Source organism: Pelodiscus sinensis, chromosome 4 (genome assembly GCF_052426305.1).
Source record: "Pelodiscus sinensis isolate ZL-2025 chromosome 4, ASM5242630v1, whole genome shotgun sequence".
Lineage (NCBI taxonomy): Eukaryota > Metazoa > Chordata > Testudines > Trionychidae > Pelodiscus > Pelodiscus sinensis.
The window spans coordinates 94,091,853-94,116,687 of NC_143055.1; the positions used below are offsets into that span (position 1 = coordinate 94,091,853).

The window sequence follows — 24,835 nt, forward strand, 5'->3', positions numbered from 1 at the left end:
GTGTTATGATATGGGGAATGGTTATTGCTTTCTAGGGGGTCAGACAAACATCATGGCTTCGTCTAGACTGGAATGATTTTGCGCAAAAGCAGTTGCTTTTGCACAAAATCTTGCCGCCTGTCTACACTGGCCGCGAGTATTTGCGCAAGAACACTGACGTTGTACTGTACAAAATCAGTGGGGGTATGTCTACACTACCACCCTAGTTTGAACTAGGGTGGTAATGTAGGCAACCGGAGTTGCAAGTGAAACAAGAAACGGTAGTTCGGAATAGGAAGCCTAGTCCGAACTACCTAGTCCGTGCCGCGTGTAGCTGCGCGGCACGGAGTCCGCACTAGCGGACATTTAAAAATGGCGGTGCCCGGCGAGATGCAAATGAAGCCCGGGAAATTCAAATCCCGGGCTTCATTTGCAACTCCGGTTGCCTACATTACCACCCTAGTTCGAACTAGGGTGGTAGTGTAGACATACCCTGGTTCTTGTGCAAATATTCTGATGCTCCCGCTCAGGGATAAGCCCTCTTGCGCAAGTATTCTTGCACGAGAGGGCCAGTGTAGACAGCAGCATTAATTTCTTGCGCAAGAAAGCCCGATGGCTAAAATGACCGTCGGAGCTTCCTTGCGCAAGAGAGCGTCTACACTGGCACGGATGCTTTTGCGCAAAGGCACATGTCAGTATAGACGCTCTCTTGCACAAATACTTTTAACGGAAAAACTTTTCCGTTAAAAGTATTTATGCAAAATCATGCCAGTCTAGACGCAGCCCATCTGTCTGAAGGACAAAGTAAAAGAGTCTGCAAGGAAGGCCCTGAACAACAAATCTGCTAAGGACTATGAACAGCTGAAAGTGGCAATGCAAATTTCCATCAAATTTATTACTCGCAAGGGCCTGGTCATAAGCCATCACACAATCTTTAAAGGGCAAGTCCATCCTCTGACGCCGATCTGTGACTACCTCAGAAAATCTATTCAGTCTTCCAGGCAATGCGCAAAATTAGGTCACCTGCATAACCTGGCACTGCGGCAGAAGCATTCCAGGCCATGAACAACCAACCTGCTTTTACTTGAACTTTCAAGTCACTTCAACCCACATACCAAGCCTGGAAGAAGGAACCAATCCCCTAGAAATATGATCAGCCATCAGAGAGTATGGGATAAAACATCTAGGGCTTTCAGAAGAGACATATGAAACAGACAAAGATATTTTAGAATCCTGAGACCCTTCTGCTTGCCAATTACAAATGTAAGTATCAGATTACAGAGACCGAAGGTTTCCATCTGTTTGTTTTAGTTATGGGATTGTACGGGATAGTGGACAGACTTTTGTGATGTGGCCAATTGGGTAGGAAAAAAAGAAAAAGATGACATCAAGTCTACAGAGACTCAGTGAAGACACAACTGAGAAATAACTGTCTAAGTCAGCAGACTGCCTGTGCCCAAACTCTGTCCTGCTATGAATACTGTCACCTGTGTCCCATATTGAATCACCTGTGTCCCATATTGTTTTATTCCTACAAGCATCCTGATTAAAACACTGAAGGTTGGGATTCCTATTGCTAGTAAGGTTCCTTGGATCATCATTATTAGGAGTATTTCAAAAACCGATGAGACTGAACCAGGTGATAGCAAAATTGGGACACAGTCATTGAAAATTTGGAGTAACATTTTCAACAAGTCTCACTGAAAGTCAGTGGATTTTGGGCTCTTAAGTGCCTAAGTCACTTGTGAAAATGGGGATGTCGACTCCTAAATCACTTAGCCATTGTTGAAAATTTTACCCTCAAACTTTATGCCGTTAGTTTGGGATCAAGAATAGATAAGTGATGCAAAGTCGGTGGGTTTATTCTCGGGTGAGCTTGTAAAATCTTTGCCAGACCTCACCACAAATCTGTTGTCAGGATCTCATGATCTGATGCAGAATCATGAAAAGAAAGCCTATCTCCACAGCTAACTTTAATGGTGTCATCACCTGAAAGTCCAATTTTTTGTCATTTCCCCCCTTGAAATGGAAAGCTGTTTGATCTGTTAGGTAGATTGAGATCCCAGACAAGCTAGTACCACCAACTCTCAGCACCCTGTATACCCAACCAGAGATCCTGCCACTAGCTCATGCTCTGTCTTGTTCAGACTATATAGAAAGGGACAATATATATTGACATTCACAACCCAGATTTTATTGGCTTGGGGCTCACAACACAATCACTATGCCTCCTGTTCAGAGTGCCAATACGTGGCAGCAAAGGGAAATTTCTAGATCCCATCAGCAGGATCCTAGGTACACACATTATTAAACTTTTGGAAAAGAATTCACCCCAATGGTGATTAGTTACACCACTTGCTATCCTAAGGCCACATCATTGAGGCTAGAGCCTGACCAGATCACGGCCAAATAACTCTATAGAGGACTTTGCTTGAAATCTGGTATCCAATGGAGATCTCACTCATGGCACTCACCTCTACACCTTGTCTTGTACTAGAAGCTTAGGATCACATTCCAACTAGTCACTTTCAATTTCAGTGCATCATCCACCCCCTATGCAAATGGTCTAGTCAAGAAGTTAAAAAAACCACTCTGAAAGCATGTTGTGAAACTTTGTGGCGTCAATACAACATGTTATCCTGTTTACAATATGGAAAGTTCCACAGATGTCCGCTACTTTTCCCCTTAGAATTGTAGTAGTGGCTCTATCCCTGGGAAATCCAGTATCTTGTTGTCTTCTCTCTCTCCCAGATTCTTTAACATTCTTTCGGTATACAGAAATACAGTATGGTTCAGGACAAAAACACCAGTTTACTGGGCAGAAAGCACATGAATGAACAAATTTATCTATTTAATATAATTGAAATCTTACTATATCTATAAAAACGTTTTTCCTGTGGGACAACAGAGTGATGTCATCATGTCACTCTGCATTCCGTAGCCCCTCCCTCCACCCTCAGCCATTATGGCTCCTCCCTACTGGGTACTCCAGCATGGCCAGAGTGACAGGACCTCCAACTTCTTGGGACTGTGCACTGAGTTGTCTTCTCCTCCTGGAGGGGAGGAGCTGCTAACCCACTGGTGCTGTTTCCTTGTTGATTAGGTTGCCTGTTTGTGGGAGGGGGCATGGTGTGTGTAGGGTGAGAGGAGGGGGGACAGATGCATCTGGAGATGGGTGGTCCAGTAAAGAGGGATGATGTGTGTGAGGGGGATATTGGAATGGAGGCAGGGGGATGGGTAGTGAGAGGGCAGAGGGAGATGGATGGGGGTGGAGGTAGGAGGAAGGAGGTAGGGGTAGGATAGGCAGTGTAAGGAGGGGGAGGGATTAGGGAGGATGGTGGGTGTAGGAATGCAGGCAGGAGGATAGGGGTGTAGAGAATGAAAGAGGGGGTGGCCTGTGGGCCATGGAGCTCTGGTCCCTGGCTCTTTCTCCTTCCCCTCTCCCCCACACACCCAGGCTGGTGTGGGGGAGAGGAGAGCCAGGGCTGGTGTGGCCTGGGCCAGAGACAAACGTGTGCAAAGAGCCTGGACCAGGGACCCGGGCTGGAGTGGGGAGGGAGCTGGGACTCATGTGCTCTTGGCCTGGCCCACCTCAGTGACTGGGGGAGGGGGAGAGTTGAGGTTGCCTACTCCCAGAAAGAGGGGGGGGTTGGCAAGCATAGTGAGTAGGGGCACTACCCCATAGTATACTATAGAAAAAAGTTTGTATGAAACAACCCTGACCTGTTCTCTAGGAGTATAGTCTTAACCAAAAGAGTAACATAAAATTGGGAGGGTGAAGATGAGATGAACACAGTTTCCCTTTAGCCACACATGCACACACACAGAGGCAGTGGTCTAGATCAGTGTTTCCCAATTGGTGCTCCGCGGAACCCTGGGGTTCCGCGAAGTGAAAGTAAGGGTTCCACGAGAATGCAGCACTCCCCCGCCCCCTCTTAAAGAGACAGAGTCTATTTTGCAGCTTTTTATTGGTGGGTCCTTTTTTTTATTATTTTACCCTGGCAACCCTAGGGGTTCCTTGAGATTCTTTTAAGTTGAAAAGGGTTCCGTGGCCAAATACAATTGGGAAACACTAGTCTAGATTACTTTTCAACACTACCTATACTTGACTTAATTCTGGAAATGATAGAAAACTTAGTGCACTGAGAAGCAGCAGCCTGGAATTGCATGTCAAAAGTATGTGAATTGATTTATCATAACCACTAACTCACGATTAAAAAGGCTCATATCATTCATCCCCACAATGACCTCATTTCTGCCAAGTCCACCATTGCACAATGAAACTTTAATGAAGAAGGTGCATGAAGAATTTTTTTTAAAAAAATACACGTAAGGGATATACAGAGAAAAAGATCTCATGCATATTAAGCCAAGAAGAAATGCATATAAACTATGGTTAAAATATACCAAAGGCTGTTCAAAGTGACTCACATGAAACAGGTTGAAGGAATATGAATGGCTGAAAAGAGGCACTGCTTTAGAATATCATTACATCTGTATGTTTTAAAAAATATTATGGTCCATATATGTAAACTGTTTTATAGTACACAATAGTACAAAATGTCTTCAAACACACAGTTCACCAAATTTATTCTTCAACACTAAAACTTCCTTTCCATGAAATAAAAATACAAAGGGAATATTTAAAACATTCTGTTTCCATGACTAGCCATTTCTGTTCCACTAATAACGCTGTAAAATCATCCTTCCACAATATGCTGTATAAACTAAATAAGCAGAAGAAATGCTTTTCTTTGTCAATCAGTTCTCTGCTATTCCACTGGTATGCTACAAGTACAGGTTGTATCTCCCTTAACCGGGACTGCCTGGTCTGACAACATCCATGGTCTGGCATGGACCATGGATGTTCCTGGACCAGAGAGCCCAGGAAGAGGGAGGTCTGGTGATGGAGCAGTAAGGCAGGAGCACCGTAAGGGGCATGGGTGACTCAGCCGGAAGGTGTGGTGTGGTGTGAGGGAGACAGACAGAGACAGAACATGGACAGCATGGCAGGGAGTTCTGGCCCCAACGGAACTCCCTGGGCCAGGGAGCTCTAGCCTGGCCACGGCTGTGGACCTCTGTCCCCAGCCAGACAGCTCTGACCTCAGTGGCACCCAGGGAGTTCTCCAGCCGCATTCTGGCTCCAGCAACCAGGGAACTCCAGTCCCAGCCCCAGCAGAAGCCAAGGAGCTCTGGCCTGGGCTGCAGAGCTCCATCCCCATCCCTCTGCTCCAGCCACAGAGCTCTGGCTCCAGGTGCAGAGCCAGGTGGCTGTCAAGCTCTGCAGTGGCTGTGCAGCTCTGGCTGTTGCACTGCAGCCCTGGTAGCAGCAGGGCTGGGAAGAGCCCCAGGGACCTGAGGCAGCAGCAGGGGCAGGCTGGAGTCCTGGCCCGGTGGCAGGACAGCGCTGAGGGGAGGGACCTTCCCTGGTCCAGCAAATCTCCTCATTCGGACCAGTCAGGTCCTGAGGTTATTCCTTGACATAGATTATCCAGAATTGAGGGTCTTGCCTCATGGAGTCAGATCAGAATCTAAACTTTCATTTATAAAACAAACAAAAGGAAGTTGCTAATCCTTGGGGTTGCTGAGGAAAGCTTGAAAACAAACCCAGGGTATCCATTCTGAGGATATCTGTTGCCATCTGTACACAGTTTGAAACAATAGATATGAATAGTGTCAACAGCGCATGAATAGAGCAGTTGACCAGGAGACTCACTACTTTGGGAAGGCTCTGCTAAGACCACCCCAGCAAGTGACTTTATGGATTTGTAAATTCTTACTGCATAAACATCTCTAAGATACAGCTTTTCCTATCCATCTAACCGATTGGTGCTACTGTTGGTTTTCTTTGCTTTTCACTTTTTACTTTTAATAAAATGTTTGGTTGTAAAATCCATCAGCATGTGAGTGCATAAAATACAGAGAGACAGAATATTGAAACCAAAGCTCTTAAAAAAGTCTCAACATAACAGAAACTGATAATCCCGCACATTTCCCTTTTTATTCCCTATGCAAAGCAAGATTGTGGGCATCCTTACTTCCCTTGCTGTTCTGGCCCCGGTGAGTTAATCTGGCCTGTAGAAAGCCCTGAATCTTGATCCTTCCTGCCCTCTCTCCCCCATGGGGCTGGAGCACTAAGGGAGTGAATTTGTCTCAGTTGGGGGCCACATGGGTGAGTGTTAGGGGAGGTATTTTTTTTTGGGGGGGGGGGTCTTTTTGCCACTCACTTTTGTGTGGCCCCCCAACTGATTTTCTGCGAATAAGTGACCCCCCTCCGGACCAAAAAAGTTTCCTACCCCAGCCATAAATAAAGACATTGCTGAAACTCTTTGTTTGGGACATACATTAAATACTTTTATTTTATTTAAAACAAAGTTTGGTAAACGAACATGATAAAGCACTTACTAGTTTGCCCCCTTATGTTATAGCTCTAGTCACCTAATATGAATAATTTAATATTTAAGGTGTTTCTAGGTAAACGAAGGCATTTTGTTATCATGGCACAGGGGCACGGGTTAGGGTGGTCCACGGAAAGGTTTGCACTGATCGAGATGGGCCATGGGCCAAAAAGTTTGAGAACTACTGTTATAGATGTTTATTGCTGTGCTTTTCCTGCCACACAGTTTAGCCAGGTCACATGGAAAAGAATGCAGCTCGATCATTCACTTCATCTGATACACTCTATCCTCTGCAGCCATTTCTGTCTCTTTGGGTAACGGACCCCACAGAGAGTGGCCTCTGTCCTTGGAGGAGATGTAGGTGTGAAAATAGAGATGTACATGGCTTCCTCCTGCCAGTCACAATTGGACACTACAGTAACCAAGTTACAGTTCAGCAGAAATAGTATACAAAACATGTAACATTTTACAGGGCAATGCCTGTAGTTAGCAGTGGCAGCATGCCTCGCCCCCCATCTACACTTCCTGTAAAAATTGCAGAAAAGGGGGTTATATATCAGTAAAACTAGGACATTAAGAGCAATTCCCGTGGTTTCTGTAATGGAAAAACACTTTAAAACTATGATCACCTTAAGCAGTAAACTGATGTTAGTCATAATTCATAGAACTTTGGAACTAATATAAACCTTACAACCTGCAGAAACAGTTAAGTGTCAGTCACTGTAGAGTCTAACATTAAAGTCAGGCAAGCATATGCCAGAAGACAAAGGCTCCTTTGGAGAAATGCTATAAATATGAAGGGAAGGGAAATAAAGAATGAGCATGAGAGAGATGAGATGCCTGCTGTAACCATACAACCTATTTACTTATGAAAACTACAAAACTGGTTCAAATTACCATTCTCAATACCACAACACTCACTGCTCACTTTGGTTGGCATTTGCAATATTTCAGAAATTATATTTTGTAATATCCTTTGGCTGTTAAAGGTATATTCTGTGCCTGAAACTTTATGAGATTATTCTATTTACAAATGCTAGATTTCTGCCATCTCAAAAAATACCATGAACAAAAGGGCAAAATCAAAATCTAACACTGCCATAATCCTGCCTATATGGTAACTCAGCAGCATGCACTACATGTGTAAGAAGGCGACCGGTCTTCTTTAGCTCATTGGAAGAATTAACAAATGGTCTGATAGAACTTTAGACTAACAAAACGTATATGGCTTTCATGGGCACAGCCCACTTCTTCAGATGACCAGAGAAAAGTGGGCTGTGCCCACGAAAGCTCGTGATACCATTTACATGTTTTGTTAGTCTATAAAGTGCTACCAGACCATTTGTTGTTTTTTCTGTACAGACTAACTCAGCTTTAGTTAGAATTGACCCAGACGTGTTTAGTTTTAGTGCAGCTTCCTCTTGTAATTTAAAGCAAGGCCAGGGTTAGGTTGTGCCAGGATAATGGGTTGTGTGGGGGAGGAAGCACAGCGGGGAACTACTTCAGTCCCTGCTGTGCCTCTGCCTTTTAAATGTAGTAAGAGCTGCCTGGCTCTTACTACATTTAAAAGGCAGAGGCACAGCAGTCTGGACCCTTCATGAGTGGGGACTGAAGTAGTTCCTGCTCATGCTAGGTTCCCCATTGCGCCTCCTTCCTTATCGACTAATCGAGTAGTTGATGGAAATTCCATCGACTACTTGATTAGCTGATTAATCGAAATTTAACATTCCTATTGCACACAGAACTCATTATTCCGGCACAACCAAACCTTGGCTTTGATTTAAATTATAAGTGGAAGCTGCATACTAAATTTGGTGGTGCTAGCTTTTACCGTTTAAGAGGAGTTCTTGAACAGAGTCACAGGCAGATCAAAAGACAGGCTCGCCTTTCTAAAATATGTAGTAAGATAAGGAAAAAACACTTTACATAAAGTTCTTCTCTTCTTCCATTTCACAATTATCATCATCATCATCATATATTTTAGGTTTGCTAAATAAAGTAAATTCCTTTCCAAAATAAAGCAATCAGAAACAAACAATTCAAGATCTAATTAGTATATTCGATTCTTTTACTTTGGAACGTTCAGGCACCTTTCCTCAGGAAGGTGAGACATGCTGCTTGATGTCCTTTAGATTACAAGCTCTTTGGCAAAGGGACTGTACATTGGGCTCAGGTACAATATAGATGTTAACAATAACAATAGTATTACAAAGATGACAACAATAAGGAAGTCATACTCTCAGCACCTCAGAGCTAACAACAACTAAGATTCAGAGGGGTAGCTGAGTTATTATGTAACTGGAAAAACTTAAACAACTAATAGTCTTGCAGCACCTTAAAACTAACAAAACATGTAGATGGTATCATGAGCTTTTATGCGTACAACCCACTTCTTCTTAAGATTGTTCTTTAGCAGCTTCCTAATAAACCTCTAAGCAATGCTGGAGATTGCTGTACACTCTTACAACCCTCCTTGTATCTTCTATGTAGCAATTGTAGCAAGTGCCAGAGAGGACAAAGATGTGATGAGATGCTGGTAATATATTAAAATATTACCTAAAAATGAAAAGGGGGACCAACATTGGAGCAACTAAATTATTATAAAATAAATGCCGATATTCAAGTATATACCTGAATACCCTTTAAGATCGATCTTACGAAGAGATTAATGATTCTTTTCTTACCAACTTTAATTTACAGGAATTAGAGCTTGGCAGAGGGTGAGCCAACTCTGACTCCCTTTTGATCCGTTCAACAAACAGTACGAGAAAGACTGTCCAAAAGAAATCAAGAGGGGCAAAGCTTTAACGTTACACTTTTACCTCATCTCCTCTCCTTTTGTATGTGAATTAATCAGACAGGTCAGAGTACTGTCAAACCAGTTATCAGTTACTTAATATATATGTAATTTATATTGAAGTGATGGCCTCAGGTCCCCAATCAGGATTAGGGGTTACCTGTATTAGGAGCCCTACAAATATGAAAGATCAATGAGTTGTACAGGTTGAACCTCTGTTAACTGGGAACCCCTGGCAGGACCAGAGAGTCCTGGTGGAAGGCTGACGGCTGGGCTCCCCATGGCTGGGCTCTCCACAGCTGGGCTGTCTGGCATGCTGCAGCTGGGCTTCTAGGTACAACCCAGTGGGGCTGCCTGGTGGGGACAGGAGTGCAGTGCATTGCAGCAGATGCTGCCAGGAGCCCAGCAAGCAGGGAATTGGGCTGCCTGGCTTAGCAGAGAAGGTGGAGGGGACTGGCAGGGCAGTGGGGCTGCCAGCCAATCCAGGGCTGGATGGGGGGGCTGAAAGCAGGGGTTCCAGAAATGACCTCTCCTGGTCTGGCAAATTCCCTCATCCGGGACCAGTTAGGTCCCGAGGGTGCCAGACCAGGGAGGTCCAACCTGTAGATCTAAAAAGAGAACCAAGTGTAGGTGCAGAAACCAAAGTGTGAGGAAAGTCAAGTATCAGTGCTGCCAGTCCTTTGCTGAAAAAGCTCTTGAACATGTCTAAAGCAGGGTAGAATAGAGAGCAACTCCCGGTCAGAGAAAATTTATACTTTTAATGAAAAAAGAAAACTGAGTTCTGCAATCCATGTCAATCACTTTTAGCCATTTGATAATTACATTTCCTAACAGCACACACTTGATAGGAAGCTGCTGAGTAATCTGCATGCAGATGATAGTCAAAGGAAGACAAGAGCCCACCTTGAACACTTTTCAGAGAAGTGGGTTTTCTGGATCAACAGCTTAATGAGCAATTGAAATAAAAGCTGTTCTGCTACTTTGTGGCAGTTAGAGATTATGCCATTTTGGCCATGAAACAGAAATAAAAATGTAATAGCCTAAGACAGTGGTCCCCAACCTTTTTGGGCTGCCGGGCGCCCGGGGGCGGGGCCACGCACACGCCATGCACCCAGGGCCAGGCCGCTCATGCACCACGCACCCGGGGCCGGCACCGCGCATGCGCCGTGCGCCCGGGGGTGGGGCCGCCCATGCACCATGCGCCTGGAGGCAGGGCCACCCATGCGCCTGGGACCGGCACTGCGCATGTGCCGCATGCCCAGGTCAGGGCCAGCCCTGATCACTCGGCGGGCGCACATAAATGCCCCAGCGGGCGCCATGGCGCCTGCGGGTACCGCGTTGGGGACCACTGGCCTAGGTGCTGCAAGAAGTAACAGTGTGCCACCTCTTCATTAGAAGAAAGAGGAGATGAGACTATCAAAGGGAAAGCAAAGACTATTTATCATTAAAACCAAAAAACTACTGAGATCCGTGAATACTAACAAAGGATTTTAGGAAAGATGCAATCAAAGAGTGGTGGAAGGGGAGTGGGACAGCTCTAGAGGATCAACTTTATTGCAAGAATTTTATGCAACACCAGTAATTCACTCTGCTGGATCCATGTTCCAAACAACTTTAAGAAGTGAACTGTGTCCACTGTCCTCTTTACTGAGGGAGTACCTCTCAATTGGCAGAATGCTGTGGCTACCAAGTCTCAGTCTCTTCTGTCAAAGACCAGCCAAAGGATTAAGCTAGAAAAGAACCAACACCTATCAGATGACAAATGGCATACTAATAGATGACACCTGTCCAATGAAAAATGGCCTACTGGTGGGACATTGTTGGTAGCTCTAGCAAAACTGTACAGGTAAAATATTCTGGCACTTTCAGGAGCTTCTAGGTCAACAATGCGCTCATCTCCTCAAAAGTAATGAAGCTGGCTGAAAGGATATTGTTCTAAATTGTCATCTCCTGATTCTTGTAGCTGGCATTTTAAAAACGATCAAAAAAGGGTGAAACACTAATCACCTTCCACAGATCAAAAGACATGGAGCCTTAATGTGACAAACAACATAGTTTGATCCTGGTAACCTTCAAGGAATGTCATTTCCAGCTGAAGTCCCGTAAAAGGTCAAAGAACACTATAATTTGTTCATGCTGAAATACTGGCCATGCTTAAAATTCCTTCATTGCTACAGTATTATTGTATGTAAACAATGGCCTGGTTTTTTGAGTACATTTTTTTGAGTAATTTTTTCAGTAAATATAATTATGCCCTGAACTCACTAGAAGAACAAAATTAATGAAGATAAAAAAGTCTTATTTGTCTCCTTGTACTGGGAGTTACAGCAGGGTTTGAGACAGTTACCTATGAGTCTTCTACTCCTTCTTAATGAAGTTAATACCAAAGGATGCATTGATATGACCTTCACATAGTCGAGACATCACTATAATATAAATTTTAAAAAATAGTGCCTGTATCCTCTTCTGATAATTCCAAGCACGTTTATTTTTTTTAAAAAAAAACAAGCACAAGTCCTTTCCAAGCATCTCAGCTAAGACCACTGTGTATCTTCCCCTGCGTCCACCCAGCATAGGTTGCACTTGGAAAAGAAAATGGTTTCCTACCTGTTGGTAGATAAGCATGGCTACTGAATCATACATAGCCTGCTCTTTCAGAAACAATATTAGTTGGATTTTATAGCAGCTTCTCATTTGAAAATTCCAGATCTTCAAGGCTTTGCAGGGGAGCCTGACTTTTCACATCAGAGCTCGCTATAGGACTCACATTGCAAGTCCACCATAAGGACCTATTTAATTCAAGTGGCAAAAAGATATACACTTAAATAAAGGAAGTCAGAAATAATAATCTATATTAAGTGGAAAAAATCATCTAAAACCTACATATGTTCATACTATAGAATCGCAAATAGTGAAGAGAAACACATAGGCACTTTTGAAACTTTTACTGTAAGTGACTTAAGAGCCTAACCCTCTTTTTCAAAAGCATCTTAGGCACTTGGGTAATTATGGATAAAATGTTCATAACAGCTGTACACAGCAAACAGAAACACATGTCAGCAAGTCTCAGTTTGTAGATCCAGGCTCTGAGAGTCAAAGCTGCAAGTTTCTGTTTGCAGTATAGATATACTCTAAGGCTCGGATTTACAAAGGTATAAAAGGCACTTAAAGATGCAGATAGACAACTAGCTGGATTTTCAAAATAAGCACCTAAGCACAAAATCAGTAGGAATTAGGCACCTAACCTGTGTTAGGCATTTTTGAAAATCCCAACAAATACCTATTTGCATTTTATGTGTCTACATACCTCTGTAAAGCTATCCCTACGTAATTTAAGTGCTTAAGTGCTACTGACCTTTAAAAGAAGATTCAGGCTCCTGTGTGCTTAAATCACTTTTTAAAACAGAAATTGAGTGCTTTAGAAAATATTACTTAACATTTTTATTTAAGGATTATGGGGCACATGTAAAGCAAGTAAACAATACATAAAAATGTCAAAGAGAAGCTGACTTTACTGAAAAAGTGTTACGTGATCTTTTTATACAAGGCAAAAATGAGAAGCTTTTTCCCACCCTCCTCTGCACTTTTCCCTTTACTTAAAGTAGAAGCAATCCATCATCTACAACCAGAAACCCAACATTTTCACAGTTCTGTCAGTATTCATTCCTATTATTTGCCACATCACTCCAGAACAACTGTGATTAAACCCCTGTCTCTTAAAATGGCTAAATCCTAGCAGAGTCCATTCAACTATTCTAGTTTTTCCAGTACAGATATCTACAAACTCATCTTTAAACAGATTAGCTATTAAAAAATATATCCTTAGGTATGAATTTATTCCAAAACATGTAAGCAAATCTATGTAGTAAAGACTTTATGCTACTGGGTTTCGGATAATTTTCCTCATTCAAAGCTCTGTTTTATACATATTTCTATTTACAAAGCTGTCACATACTGCATGCATACACTACACAGATTAATTCAAGGGGAAATAATTCATAAAAGAGGCAACAGCTTTTGGCAAACCACTGGAAAACCGTTTGAGTTTACAGCACAGAATGGAAGACAAATGCTTTGCTCTTGATTCTGCTACTGTTGGTGCTCCCCCCAAAAGGCGGCTGACCTCTCATATCTTCTGCTGTTGATACAGCTCTGTCAATCATTTCTCTTTCCTGCACACAGGTTCACCACATGCTGTGACCCGCTGCAGAGCACAGAAGCATCCCTGTGCTCAATAGAAAGCCTGTGCTGACAAATACCAATTACACAGAAAGGTATAGTATGGGATTTTTAGCCCTATAATCTGCATGGAATTTGAGTTTACATTAGACTGTTACGATTTGTGAAGAGAACCCCCAAGCTAGTTCTCATTTCCATTTATCTTTAAGTAACAAAAGAAGCCACACAAGGTGAAAACACTTGCTGTCATCAGCTTTATCAACAACTAGATATGCTTACTGAGATAAAAGCTAATTAGCTAAAGAGAAATAAGCAGGAGTGGTACTACAGGTACAGGACATAGAAAATAGGATGTCATAAAGGAAGAATTCTCTCTTACTTCCTAAAGGTGATGTTTCAATACAGTAATTACTCATTTAACGTGTGCCTGCTTAACACATTTTCACAATAGCACGATTTTTTTAGGGAACATTTTTCGAATAACACAACCATTCCCTAAATAACACAAAAATAATCAAGTGGCGGACTACTTTGCGTGGCAGTATAAGTTGGTGAAAACAGTGGTAATACGCATGAGCGGATGAATACACGTGGTCACAGCGCTCCTTGGCTCACTCACATGTTTATCTTTGTGTTTTAACAAACCGTGGTGACTTGTGTTGCTAGATATCTAATGTTGATGTTGATGACCCAGCACCAACAAAAAATTGACTTTGCTACCACCACCTGAAACGCAACCCCCAACTTTTCCATTATTTTTAATGGGAAAATTGACCCCGCATAGCACGTTTTTGCTTAGGACAAACATTTTCAGAAATGCATCTATAGAGTTAAATGAGTAATTACTTTACTGCATTCCAGGACTCTTGGACCAGTTTCTCTTCTCACAAATGACAGGCAGAATACTTAATCAAACTGCTCCCAAAGCTTAGGCACAAAGGATTCTTGAGCCCACCCCATCTCTCCTAAATGCCTAAATCCAACTAGATTTTTTGTATTGTATTATTTTTAAGCATGTCAGTGTATTCAGGACTGTATGGAACACACAGATACATTCCTGCTCTGAAGCCTTGTAGAGTCCAATTTCTCCAGGTTTTAAGTGCCTAAAGATGCAGATAGGTGCTAGTGGCTTTTCAAAACCACCTACAAGAAGGGATATGAATGCAGAGAAGGAGTTGCTTGAAGAACAGCAGGAGTGAACATTCTGTGCATATGGGGTAGGATGGAAAGAGACACAATGTCAGAAATGAAAGGGAACATCTCGGCTGATATAATTTGAAGAGTGGAAGAGACCCATAAAGGAATGAGATTAGAACTGTAGGCCAAAGAAGAGTTATGCCAAGTCTTTAAAAGGAAAGCAAAACATGTAAGATCCAATTCATTGATACAATGCCAGTTGCTCACGCTACTCTAGTGATAGAGGATGACTAATTTGTAGCATTGAAATGGTGCAAAGCAGACAAAATATACTGACTCATCTAGTGTGGTTCAACTGATTTTTAATTATGCCACAGATGCAGAGCAGTCATAATCACCCTCTACTTTGGGACAGTATGCAGCATATGTAATGCAGTAAGAATGGTTTCCTTCCACTGAAATTTGGGAGGAAGGAGTTGTAGAGCTTTTTTCTGTTTATATGGCGAACCTAATATTACTCAAGTAAATATTGTTTATCACACCATTCCATTACAAAAACCCATTCCATTACAAAAAAGCTGCTGGAGAAAAGCCTTCAACATGCCCTATAGGGCAACAACAGTGGAGTATTCTCCATCGCTAATGATTTTTTTTTAATGGAAAATATCTTATCACTGGTATCTTACTGTTAATCCAGGAGATTGTTAGCTCAGACACCTGTGCTCATCACAAATAGCACAGGGGAGAGAGGTGGTTTCTCAAGTAGATATATCTAAAAACATTTAGGACTTTTAAAATCGAAATCCACGTCTTTACAAAAGAGTTAGATTGGGATTAGGGTTTCTTAAAATTTAAGGAGACTTCTCTGCATCCATGCAGATTTATCAGAGTTATTGCTTAAGAACATGTAGTCCCAACATCTCCCACTCTGAAATTTAGAGTAGGGTTGCCACCCTTCTGATTGCTGGTAACCCGACTATCAAGGCCTCTGCCTCCTCTCTGCCTCTTCCACCAAGGTTTCTTCCCCGACTCTACATCTTCTGCCAAGGCTCCATACCCATTGCTCTCTTTCAGTGGAAACCTTCACTATCCAGTAAAAAACCAGATACCCAGCAACCTTAAATGCCACCTAAACACAAAAATCTAAACCCAGACATGAGGCAACCTTAGTTCAGAGCCTTAAGACCAACAGAGCTCAATACATCCAGCAGCACTGGGCTGGCACTGTCACATAAATAAATGTTTACTGCTTAGTCCCACTCCACCTTTTGTTTTCATTTATCTGATTGAGACTTCTTTGGGGGGGAGGTGTGTGTGTGTGTGTGTGCGCGCGTGTGTGAGAAGAAACCTCCGTTTCAAAGACGTATAACAAGACAATGTGAAAACTGAGGTAACTAAGATAACTAGGGCAGGACAGGAAATCTGACATCAAATTTTGTCATGATTAAAATGAGGCTTCTGCATATTGTTCCTGTAATTCTTTAGGCTCCTGTTCTTGTAACATAAGAAGCACCAGAGTTAAAGAAAACATTTAATCAGAGTACTTGAGCAGTGTAACATTTGGGTTTGGAAGGCATAGATAAATCAGCTTCCTGACCTTCTACACTCAAGAACTATCACATTATCACCCAGGGAGAAATTTTATGACAAAAAGAACAATACCTTTTACTTGTACAGGTGACAGGTACACTTTCAAAACACTCTTGGGAAAAAATACAAATGCCCTATAGATTTCAATTTTATCTTTAATTCACAATGACTACATTCTCCCTGAATCCTATGAATGATTCTATTCAATTACAGTAAAACTCCAATAGTCCAGCATCCAATAGTCTGACACTCCTGATAGTCCGGCATCAAAATGGCAAGAGCCTAGTGAGTGAGCTTCGGCAAAAAATGAGTCACAAGGTAACAGCAGCAGCAGCTGAACTGAGCAAAAAGGGTAAAAAAAGGCTTAAAAAAACTAAAACATTACAGTATACTGTATAGTATGTACAATAAAAAGGGTTAAGAACACTTTATATATAGTATATAATATATATATATATATATATATATATATATATATATATATATATATAACCATCTTATAGTACCTCCTGATAGTCCGGCATATTTGATAATCCAGCACCACATAGGTCCCATAGGTTCCGGATTATCGGAAGTCTACTGTACATTTTTACGTGAGTGACTACACCTATACCATCATGCTGGAAAGAAGCTAGAACTACACAAGGAAAAAATATTGAATCCTTCAAATCTTGCTTTGCAGATACATTTCAGGACATAACTTCAAAAATTCAGGGATGTCTTATAAACTGAATACTGTCCCTAAAGTTAATATCTTATGTGCTAGCACAAAATCTTTTACAAAGCTGGCATAATCTTTACCAACAATCTATCTGGATTCTTGTACCACATGTATCATTATGATATCTGAGCAGCATCACCATGTTACCTAATGGGCTGCTATGGCGGAAACATATAAAATGCATTTCCAACAGACATGGCAGGATTATCAATACTATGACCAAATTAAAGTTTGTTAGATGATGCTGATTGCAATAGTATCTGAGCACTTTATTAACCAACTGTCTGGTTTACTTTTCTTATTCGCACCCTCCTCTGCTTTGTTCCTTCCTTCCTTGTTGTGTTTTCTCTTTTGCTCTAAAAGAGAATGCAAATACAACTAGACAGTCAAACCTCTTAGGATTCTGCAGTGGGGAGTGTCCCCCCCCCCCCAAATCACCAAATTCTTTGAATCACATCTCTTAGTAATTTAATGAAATTTTAACAATGGAAAGAATTAGTAAGAGCCCACATGTTTTAAAAAAGCCTATTAAGCCTGATCCCGTGTTTCCTGATGTTTGTGAAAAGATTCTCATGGAATTCAACAGGAGTTGAATGTGCTGAATCAGTTTCATATTTATTTCTTCCCTTCCTTTGCACTGCTCTTGTCCCCCACTCAGTTTTCTGCATTGAATTTCATGTGCTTCTTCCTGCATTCCTCATGGTACTTCAGAAAACAATATATATTTAATATATTTCACTCCACTGCTAGCAAACAGAACAGAGCACCATGACTAGGGAAGACAAAAGGCAACGTGAGTTTGAAGAGTAAAGACTCTCAAGAGATCTAAGCTTTAAAAAAAAATGGACATATCTGAAATCATCTTCTAAAGGCACTTGTTTAATGGAAGCTCTGATGAACTACAGATCCCAAAATAACGAGTATAAGAGAATCATGCAATCTTAAGGCAATATTTGATTTATTTGTGTTAGGCTATTATAAATCAGAGCCAGTCACTCCCAGGTGTGAAGGATTTTTGTCTTGTGACTCCAATTAATAACAGTTTTAGCAGGGCTACAAAACCTAGTGGAAATCTTTGAAAATTTACAAACCATTGTTTTACCCTGATCAATGTAACTTTGTTTACTGTGTGTCTAATGTACAGTGTGCAATGCCTTTGCTGCTGTACAGGAGTGCAATGTTTGTGCAGTGTAATGATTTGAAAAGACAACGAGTTACTGGAACTCCTGAGGGCACAAGTCGCTTACATGAAGCAGCACCAGATGTGTGGGGGGCAACAGTCAAATAGTACAGAAAGGATCTTCTATATTTTAATTGCTAGTGACATTCATTTGTAAAAGTTATTTACTGTATGACTCACCATTGTGAGATACATCTGGTATAAGAATCCAGATACATTGTTAGTAAAGATTATGCCAGCTTTCAGTAGATTTTGTGCTAGCACGTAAGAGATTAGCTTTAGGGGCAGTGTTCAGTTTATAAGACATCCCTGTATTTTACTGTATAACTCACCAACAGGAGTTACAAACTTGCCCCTAAATAACTGCACAATATTATCTATTTGCATTTTATAATTTAAAATGTGTATTCATTAACAGAGATAAACCAACCTACTCAGAGTGCAAGAGAGGCACAACCACTGCTGCTACACAGTACCAGTCCCCTCTGGTGATCCCCAAAGCCATGTGCCTGAGGGATGGGGTGCCATGACAGGGAGAGGTCAGAGTGATGGCAGAAAGAGCAAGGCTTGGGCGCCGGTAACAGATAGGCCAACCCCTGTCCACAAGGAGTCCTGGACCGGATTGCTCAATCACTTTGGGCCAGGAGCTAGAGACCCCTGCACAAGATTCTAGTTGACTGGTATCTTCCACAAAAACTAGACTAGGATAGACAGACAGTTTAGACCCTAGCTAATAAATTTTACAATTATGATCAGTTGGAATTTTTCTGCTAAATTCAAGTGCCAAATTCAGGGATTAGACTAAGCAAATCTATTAAAGTTTACAGGGACCGAGGTAGGTATAACAATTTTTTTTTCAGTTTACTCATTATATTTATTGCATCAACTTACACGTCCTTTAAGTTCCTGATTTTCACTTGGAGTCACAGGATCAAACTGGTATCTCCGTACACTCATAGGCTACGTCTACACTGGCCACAATTTCCGGAAAAGCCATGCAAATCAGGTAAGTCAGGATAGGGAAATCCGCGGGGGATTTAAATATCCCCCGCGGATTTAAATAAACATGTCCGCCGCTTTTTTCCCGGCTTGGGGAAAAGCCGGAAAAAAAGCGTCTAGACTGGCGCGATCCTCCAGAATAAAGCCCTTTGAAGTAGGAATAAGAAATCCTCCAGAAAAGGGCTTTATTCCGGAGGATCGCGCCAGTCTAAATGCTTTTTTTCCGGCTTTTCCCCAAGCCGGAAAATAGGCGGCGGACATGTTTATTTAAATCCGCGGGGGATATTTAAATCCCCCGCGGATTTCCCTATCCTGACTTACCTGATTTGCATGGCTTTTCCGGAAATTGTGGCCAGTGTAGACGTAGCCATAGGCTCATTACACTAACTTAGATTTCCTTAGATCTATTTACACAAATCTACCCATGTCTAAGGGAGCATAACAGAGTGTAAAGTATCCTGGCTTTAATGAACTTACTCCTGTCTCCTTCACTTCACCAGTTTACACTCCCTTACACATTGATAGTGGGTTTAAGTATCTCAAAGGGAGGCAGTCTAACTAAGTATGCGGGAATCTTAACTGGAGGAGTGGGGGTTAACGTAAATAGCTAAAACAACAACGAAAAAATCAGTTGACCAGCTTGTCAATAAAGACCCAATCCTGCAAACATCTCCATATTGTTAACTAGGGATATTAATGTATAGTCGAGTAAACGACTAACCGATAAGCTTAGGTTTATCAGTTATACTATCGACTACACTCACTCCCCCCTCTGATACAGAGGCAACAAGGGTGGGAAGTGGAGTGGGAGCTGGTGCCCATAAGGAGCTAGCTTTAAGCAGGCTCCCCATGAGTATCATATCCACCTACCTCCCCACCCCCATATTTCTGCCTCTGATAGAAAGGCAGCAGTGTGGAAGTGGGAGGCAGGCAGGAATCAATATGCACAGTGAGCTGGCCCTTAAACCAGATCCCCGCGCATATAGACTCCCATGGAACCATCTGTCCCCTCCCTTGCTGCCTCCTACAGAAGGGCTGTGTCTACACTGGGCCACTTATTCCGGAAAATCAGCCGCTTTTCCGGAATAAGCTGCGAGCTGTCTAGACTGGCCCCTTGAATTTCCGGAAAAGCAACGACGCTCTACTGTACAAAATCAGGCACTATTCCGGGAAAGCTACGCTGTTCCCACTCGGGCATAAGTCCTTATTCCGGAACACTGTTCCGGAAAAGGGCCAGTGTAGACAGCCCAGTAGTCTTTTCTGGAAAAAAGCCCCGATCGTGAAAATGGCGATCGGGGCTCTTTTCCGGAAAAGCGCGTCTACATTGGCCACAGACACTTTTCCGGAAAAAGCGCTTGTCCAGAAAAGCAGCCTGCCAATGTAGATGCTCCTTTTCCGGAAAAACTGAAAACGGAATAGTATTCCGTTTTAAACAGTTCCGGAAATTCATGCCAGTGTAGACACAGCCAAGCAGTGGGGGGGGGGGGGGGATGAAGGAGAGTGGGGAAGCAGGAGCCAGTGCTGGGAGGAGGCAGCTTAAAAGCCGGTTCTCTGCAGCACCAGCTCCACAATGCTGCCTCCCTCCTCTATTGGTAGAGAGGCAGTAGCATGGGATGGCAGAGGGCTCCCCAGGCGAGGGGCTGGAATGCACTCACTGCTGCCTCCATGCACAGGGACTGTCAAATAGTCATATAACCAAACATATTTTATGGGGTTACACGACTATTCAATTACACAATATCTAACAGTCCTATTTTCTATCATCATTGACCAGGTGCGATCGTCCTGCACAACTGAGTTTGCACTTGTGTGCCACTGCTGATTGAGCAGCAGCAGTTATCTAATAAAATTTATTCCTAGAGCTGCAGTGAAATAATTCATAACACTGCTGAATGAACAAGGACATTTCCGTCACCATGTGAAACAACAGCAGAGTGAAACTCAAAGGAGAAATGTCAGTAGCTGTGGGTGTTCTTGAACCCTGGTTCTGAGGGCTCTTTACACCCAGCATGTTCCAACCAGCCACACAGGTAGATGCTAATTGTTGCCAGAATAGGTACTGAACTGAGACCCTATTTAAACCCAGCAAAGGAACAGGAAGCTGTCCATGCAACAGGATCCACCTTGCTCTTGACTACATGCCTTGGGTTTCCTGCTTCCACTCCCCTGGCTTGACTTTCTGGTATTCCAACCAGGCATGAGTCTGGTTATTGACCTGTGAATCTGCTCTCAAGTTGTTTCCTCCTTCTGATCTCCTGGTAACCTGACCTAGCCTGCCTCCTCACACTTAACTCTCAGTTTGCCCTCTTGCCAGTGTCTGACTCTGACCTAGCTAGCCTGACTTGCAACTCCTGCTTTGACTGCAAGTTAAAAACAGACACATGCTGGTGTTGACAAGAGACAGAAAAAAACTAGGATTTAAGCTACTTTTATACTTCCACCTACTGATACTTAAGACAGCTGAGGACAGATTCACTTTCTATAGAAATGCCTGCTCTCATCTGCACCTACTTCCCAACAGCCTGCCAAGAGCTGTTCTGGGACTTGAGTGTCACTGGAGTTCAGCTATACTTTGGCCATGCCCTTTTTTCATTGTGATATCTCTTATAATTGGTGCTGCAAGGCTGAATAGCATAGGGTAATCTACAACAGTTCTTTATTAATATCATAGTAATATTAATATGATAGCCATGTTATCAGTTACGGTTGCGCCAAAGTGCCAAAAACCAACAGGCCTTCCTTTTGCTAGGCACTGTATAAACATGGGGCGGGGGGACTGTCACTGCACTTAAGAAGTTATTATCTAAACTGGCATGACTGGCAAAGAATTGGTTTACATACAGTTTTTGTAACACTTCAGCTACACCAGTTTAGAAAATAACGTAATTTAAGCAATACAACTCACCACTATAACCGCACACTATTATTAACACTATAACTCTTATGCAATTTTACGAAGCCACGAGCAGATAGTCTTTTCTTTCACTTTGTAGTGATTTTCTTTACTGGAAAATTGAGAAAGCTAACTAAAAATATAAGGGAAAAGTTAAATTTAAGAGATTGAACATCTATCACACTTTTAAGTGGTAAATAATTTACTTTAAATGATTTCTATTACAAAACATCAGGTTAAAAATTAGAAGACATGCTCAGCCAATTAGTCTGCTTGACCATCTGAACTCTGCTAATCATATTACAGGCAGTCCCCGAGTTACGCGGATCCGACTTATGTCGGATCCGCAGTTACGAACGGGGCTTTTCTCGCCCCGGAGGACTGGAGCGGCGGGACGCCCAGATGCACTGCAGTCCCGCCGCCCCCATCCTCCAGCGAGAAAAGCTGCTCCACGTCTCCCTGGTCTGCTGGGGGGGGACGCCCCCCCCAGCAGACCAGGGAGACGCGGAGCAAAGCCTTGGAGCACGCCCACAGCGGGACAGCCCAGGCACGCCCGGGCTGTCCTGCTGCGGGCATGCTCCGTGGCTTTGCTCCGCGTCTCCCTGGTCTCCCAGAAGACCAGGGAGACGTGGAACAGCTTTTCTCGCCCCGGAGGACGGGGGCGGCGGGACTGCAGCAACTGGAGCAACCCAGCAGCACCCCAGCTGCTCTGCCCCAGGCATCCCCAAGTCAGCCGCTGTGTGATACGATCCATAATGTTATATAAAACATTATAAAACATATATAAAACAATGTTATATAAGCCCCGGGCTTCCTGGAATCAGCCGCTGATCAGTTTCAGCAGCAGCTGACTTGGGGACGCCTGGGTTTCTTAAGTTGAATCCGTATGTAAGTCAGAACTGGCGTCCAGATTCAGCCGCTGTTGAAACTGATCAGTTTCAGCAGCGGCTGACGCCAGTTCCGACTTACATACAGATTCAACTTAAGAACAAACCTACAGTCCCTATCTTGTACTAACCCGGGGACTGCCTGTACATATATCTATATCTATATCTGAATGGAGTGGGTGGTATGTACTAACAGAACACCTTCTGAAAACAGACTGTTTCCCTGTAAATGCACTAAAGGATAATATAGCAGCAAAACAGATTTAAATTAACCTTTCTCCAGAAAGGAATAGTTGTACTTTTAAATACATTTACACATTATTCAAAGGTATAGCATTATCACCAAATAAAATAGAGCTGCCTAAATTTTGAACATGGAGATTTTCACTTCTTTAGCCCATAATCCATAATGTTTTATATAACATTATGGATCAGATCACACAGCTCGTATTAGGAGTGCTGGAACAATTTGGGGTGATAGCTACTGAACTATACTGTAAACCCTGTATATGATGGAAACCACTTCCAGCCTGTGGGTGCAGCTGTACTTCTAGTTCCACTATCTGTGGCTGGTATAAAAATGGAGTAGCTCTATTTCCACTGTGGGCACTATAGCAATTTATAACAGCGAGTACCTTGCCCCAATATTTCCAATATAGGCATACAATATGCACTACACAAGGCTGTCAATTTTTTAAAACTAGAATGTTATAATTATAGACACAGATTATGCCCATACATTCCATTTTGTACAGAAAAAAAAACTATATCTTACCAAGGACAAACTCCAGCTTTGACTCATTTGCAGTCTTCTGAATACCTTTTAATATAAAAAAAAACGGAAATATGTAAATTCTCGTTCCATATACTAAACCTTAACTTGCTTAGGTAACAATATTTTCTTGCCATTGCTGGAGGCATCTACCAATTTTTTAATGTTTTTAAAGGAAACTATATTCTAGAAAAGAACTTTTCACAATGTGCCTGTAGATCAACAAACGCCCGTGAAGTTTGTCTTGTTTACATTTTTTGAAAGATCACTTCGCTTTTACCTTGTATCTGCAGGTTGAAGAATTAAAATTAATTAAAAAAAAGAAAACTTTTACTAATATATTCTGTCTGATAAACACAAACATAAATTTATTTTAAATAAGTTTACTAATACACCACTGCACAATTGCCTAAATCTCTCAAAATTATGGTATGTAATGATTCATTTTAAATGCATAAGCCAGCACAACATATATTGCAACAAAAATTTCCACATTTACTCAATGAATATAAATCAGGTTAATAAAAGCAGAATGTTATGTATGATCAAGAAATTGTAGTGCAGGGGTAGGGAACCTCAGGCACAGGCTCACAGCCCCACTCCAACCCTCTGCATTGGGGGAATCTGCTGGCACTCCAGCCCATCCCCCCCCCCCGCAACCCTCCGCTGCCCCACCATGGTGCTGGAGAAAAATTTAGTAGGGTGCCACCTCCCCAGGCTAAGGTGTGCAAGAGAAATGTGGGAAGTGTCTTTCTACTTCTCAACTGGGTGCCACATCAGTGAGAGTTTTCTGTGTGCAGCCCTCAACTAATTTTCTGTGGGTCGTTGGCCCTCGACCAAAAAATGTTTCCCACCGCTGCTGTAGTGCAACAAAATTGCCATGATTTTGTTTGTGAAAGATGGGAAATTCCCCTTTTCTTATCCTGACTATGATTATACTATACTCCATTGCATTTTAGAAGTGTGCTTTGATGTTGTATTTTCAATGGCAACATGTTCTCAATCCACCAGGATGTGAGAGGAACCATTAGTTGACAGCTGACCAATGAGGAGAATGAGGGAAACAGGTCAAGTAACTTTTAGTTTGCTCAATCTCCACAAAAGGTAAGTGGAGAATGGCTGCAGTACTGATGGACACATAGTAACTGTCTCCCGTTGCTACTATTACTGAAGAAAGGCTAAAAAAGAAGGGGCTATGCCAACATGGAGAGGAATGTGCATGGAGGTTGACTGAGAAGGAGGTTTTTGGCTATGAAGTGAAAAAAGATATTTAAAAAAAATGAAAGACTGTATTTTCTCAACA

The 24,835-nt window shown here is 42.4% G+C and overlaps 1 protein-coding gene across 4 annotated transcripts in view; it reads right to left on the reverse strand.

Moving 5' to 3' along the window:
• INPP4B (inositol polyphosphate-4-phosphatase type II B) overlaps positions 1-24,835 on the reverse strand; it is a 476,735-nt gene that overhangs the window by 263,806 nt on the left and 188,094 nt on the right. For all 4 annotated transcript variants that reach the window (XM_075929898.2, XM_089777992.1, XM_089777993.1 and 1 more), the window contains one exon: positions 23,536-23,580. In XM_075929898.2, coding sequence (XP_075786013.2) covers positions 23,536-23,580 — 45 coding nt within the window. The remainder of the gene's footprint in view (positions 1-23,535; positions 23,581-24,835) is intronic.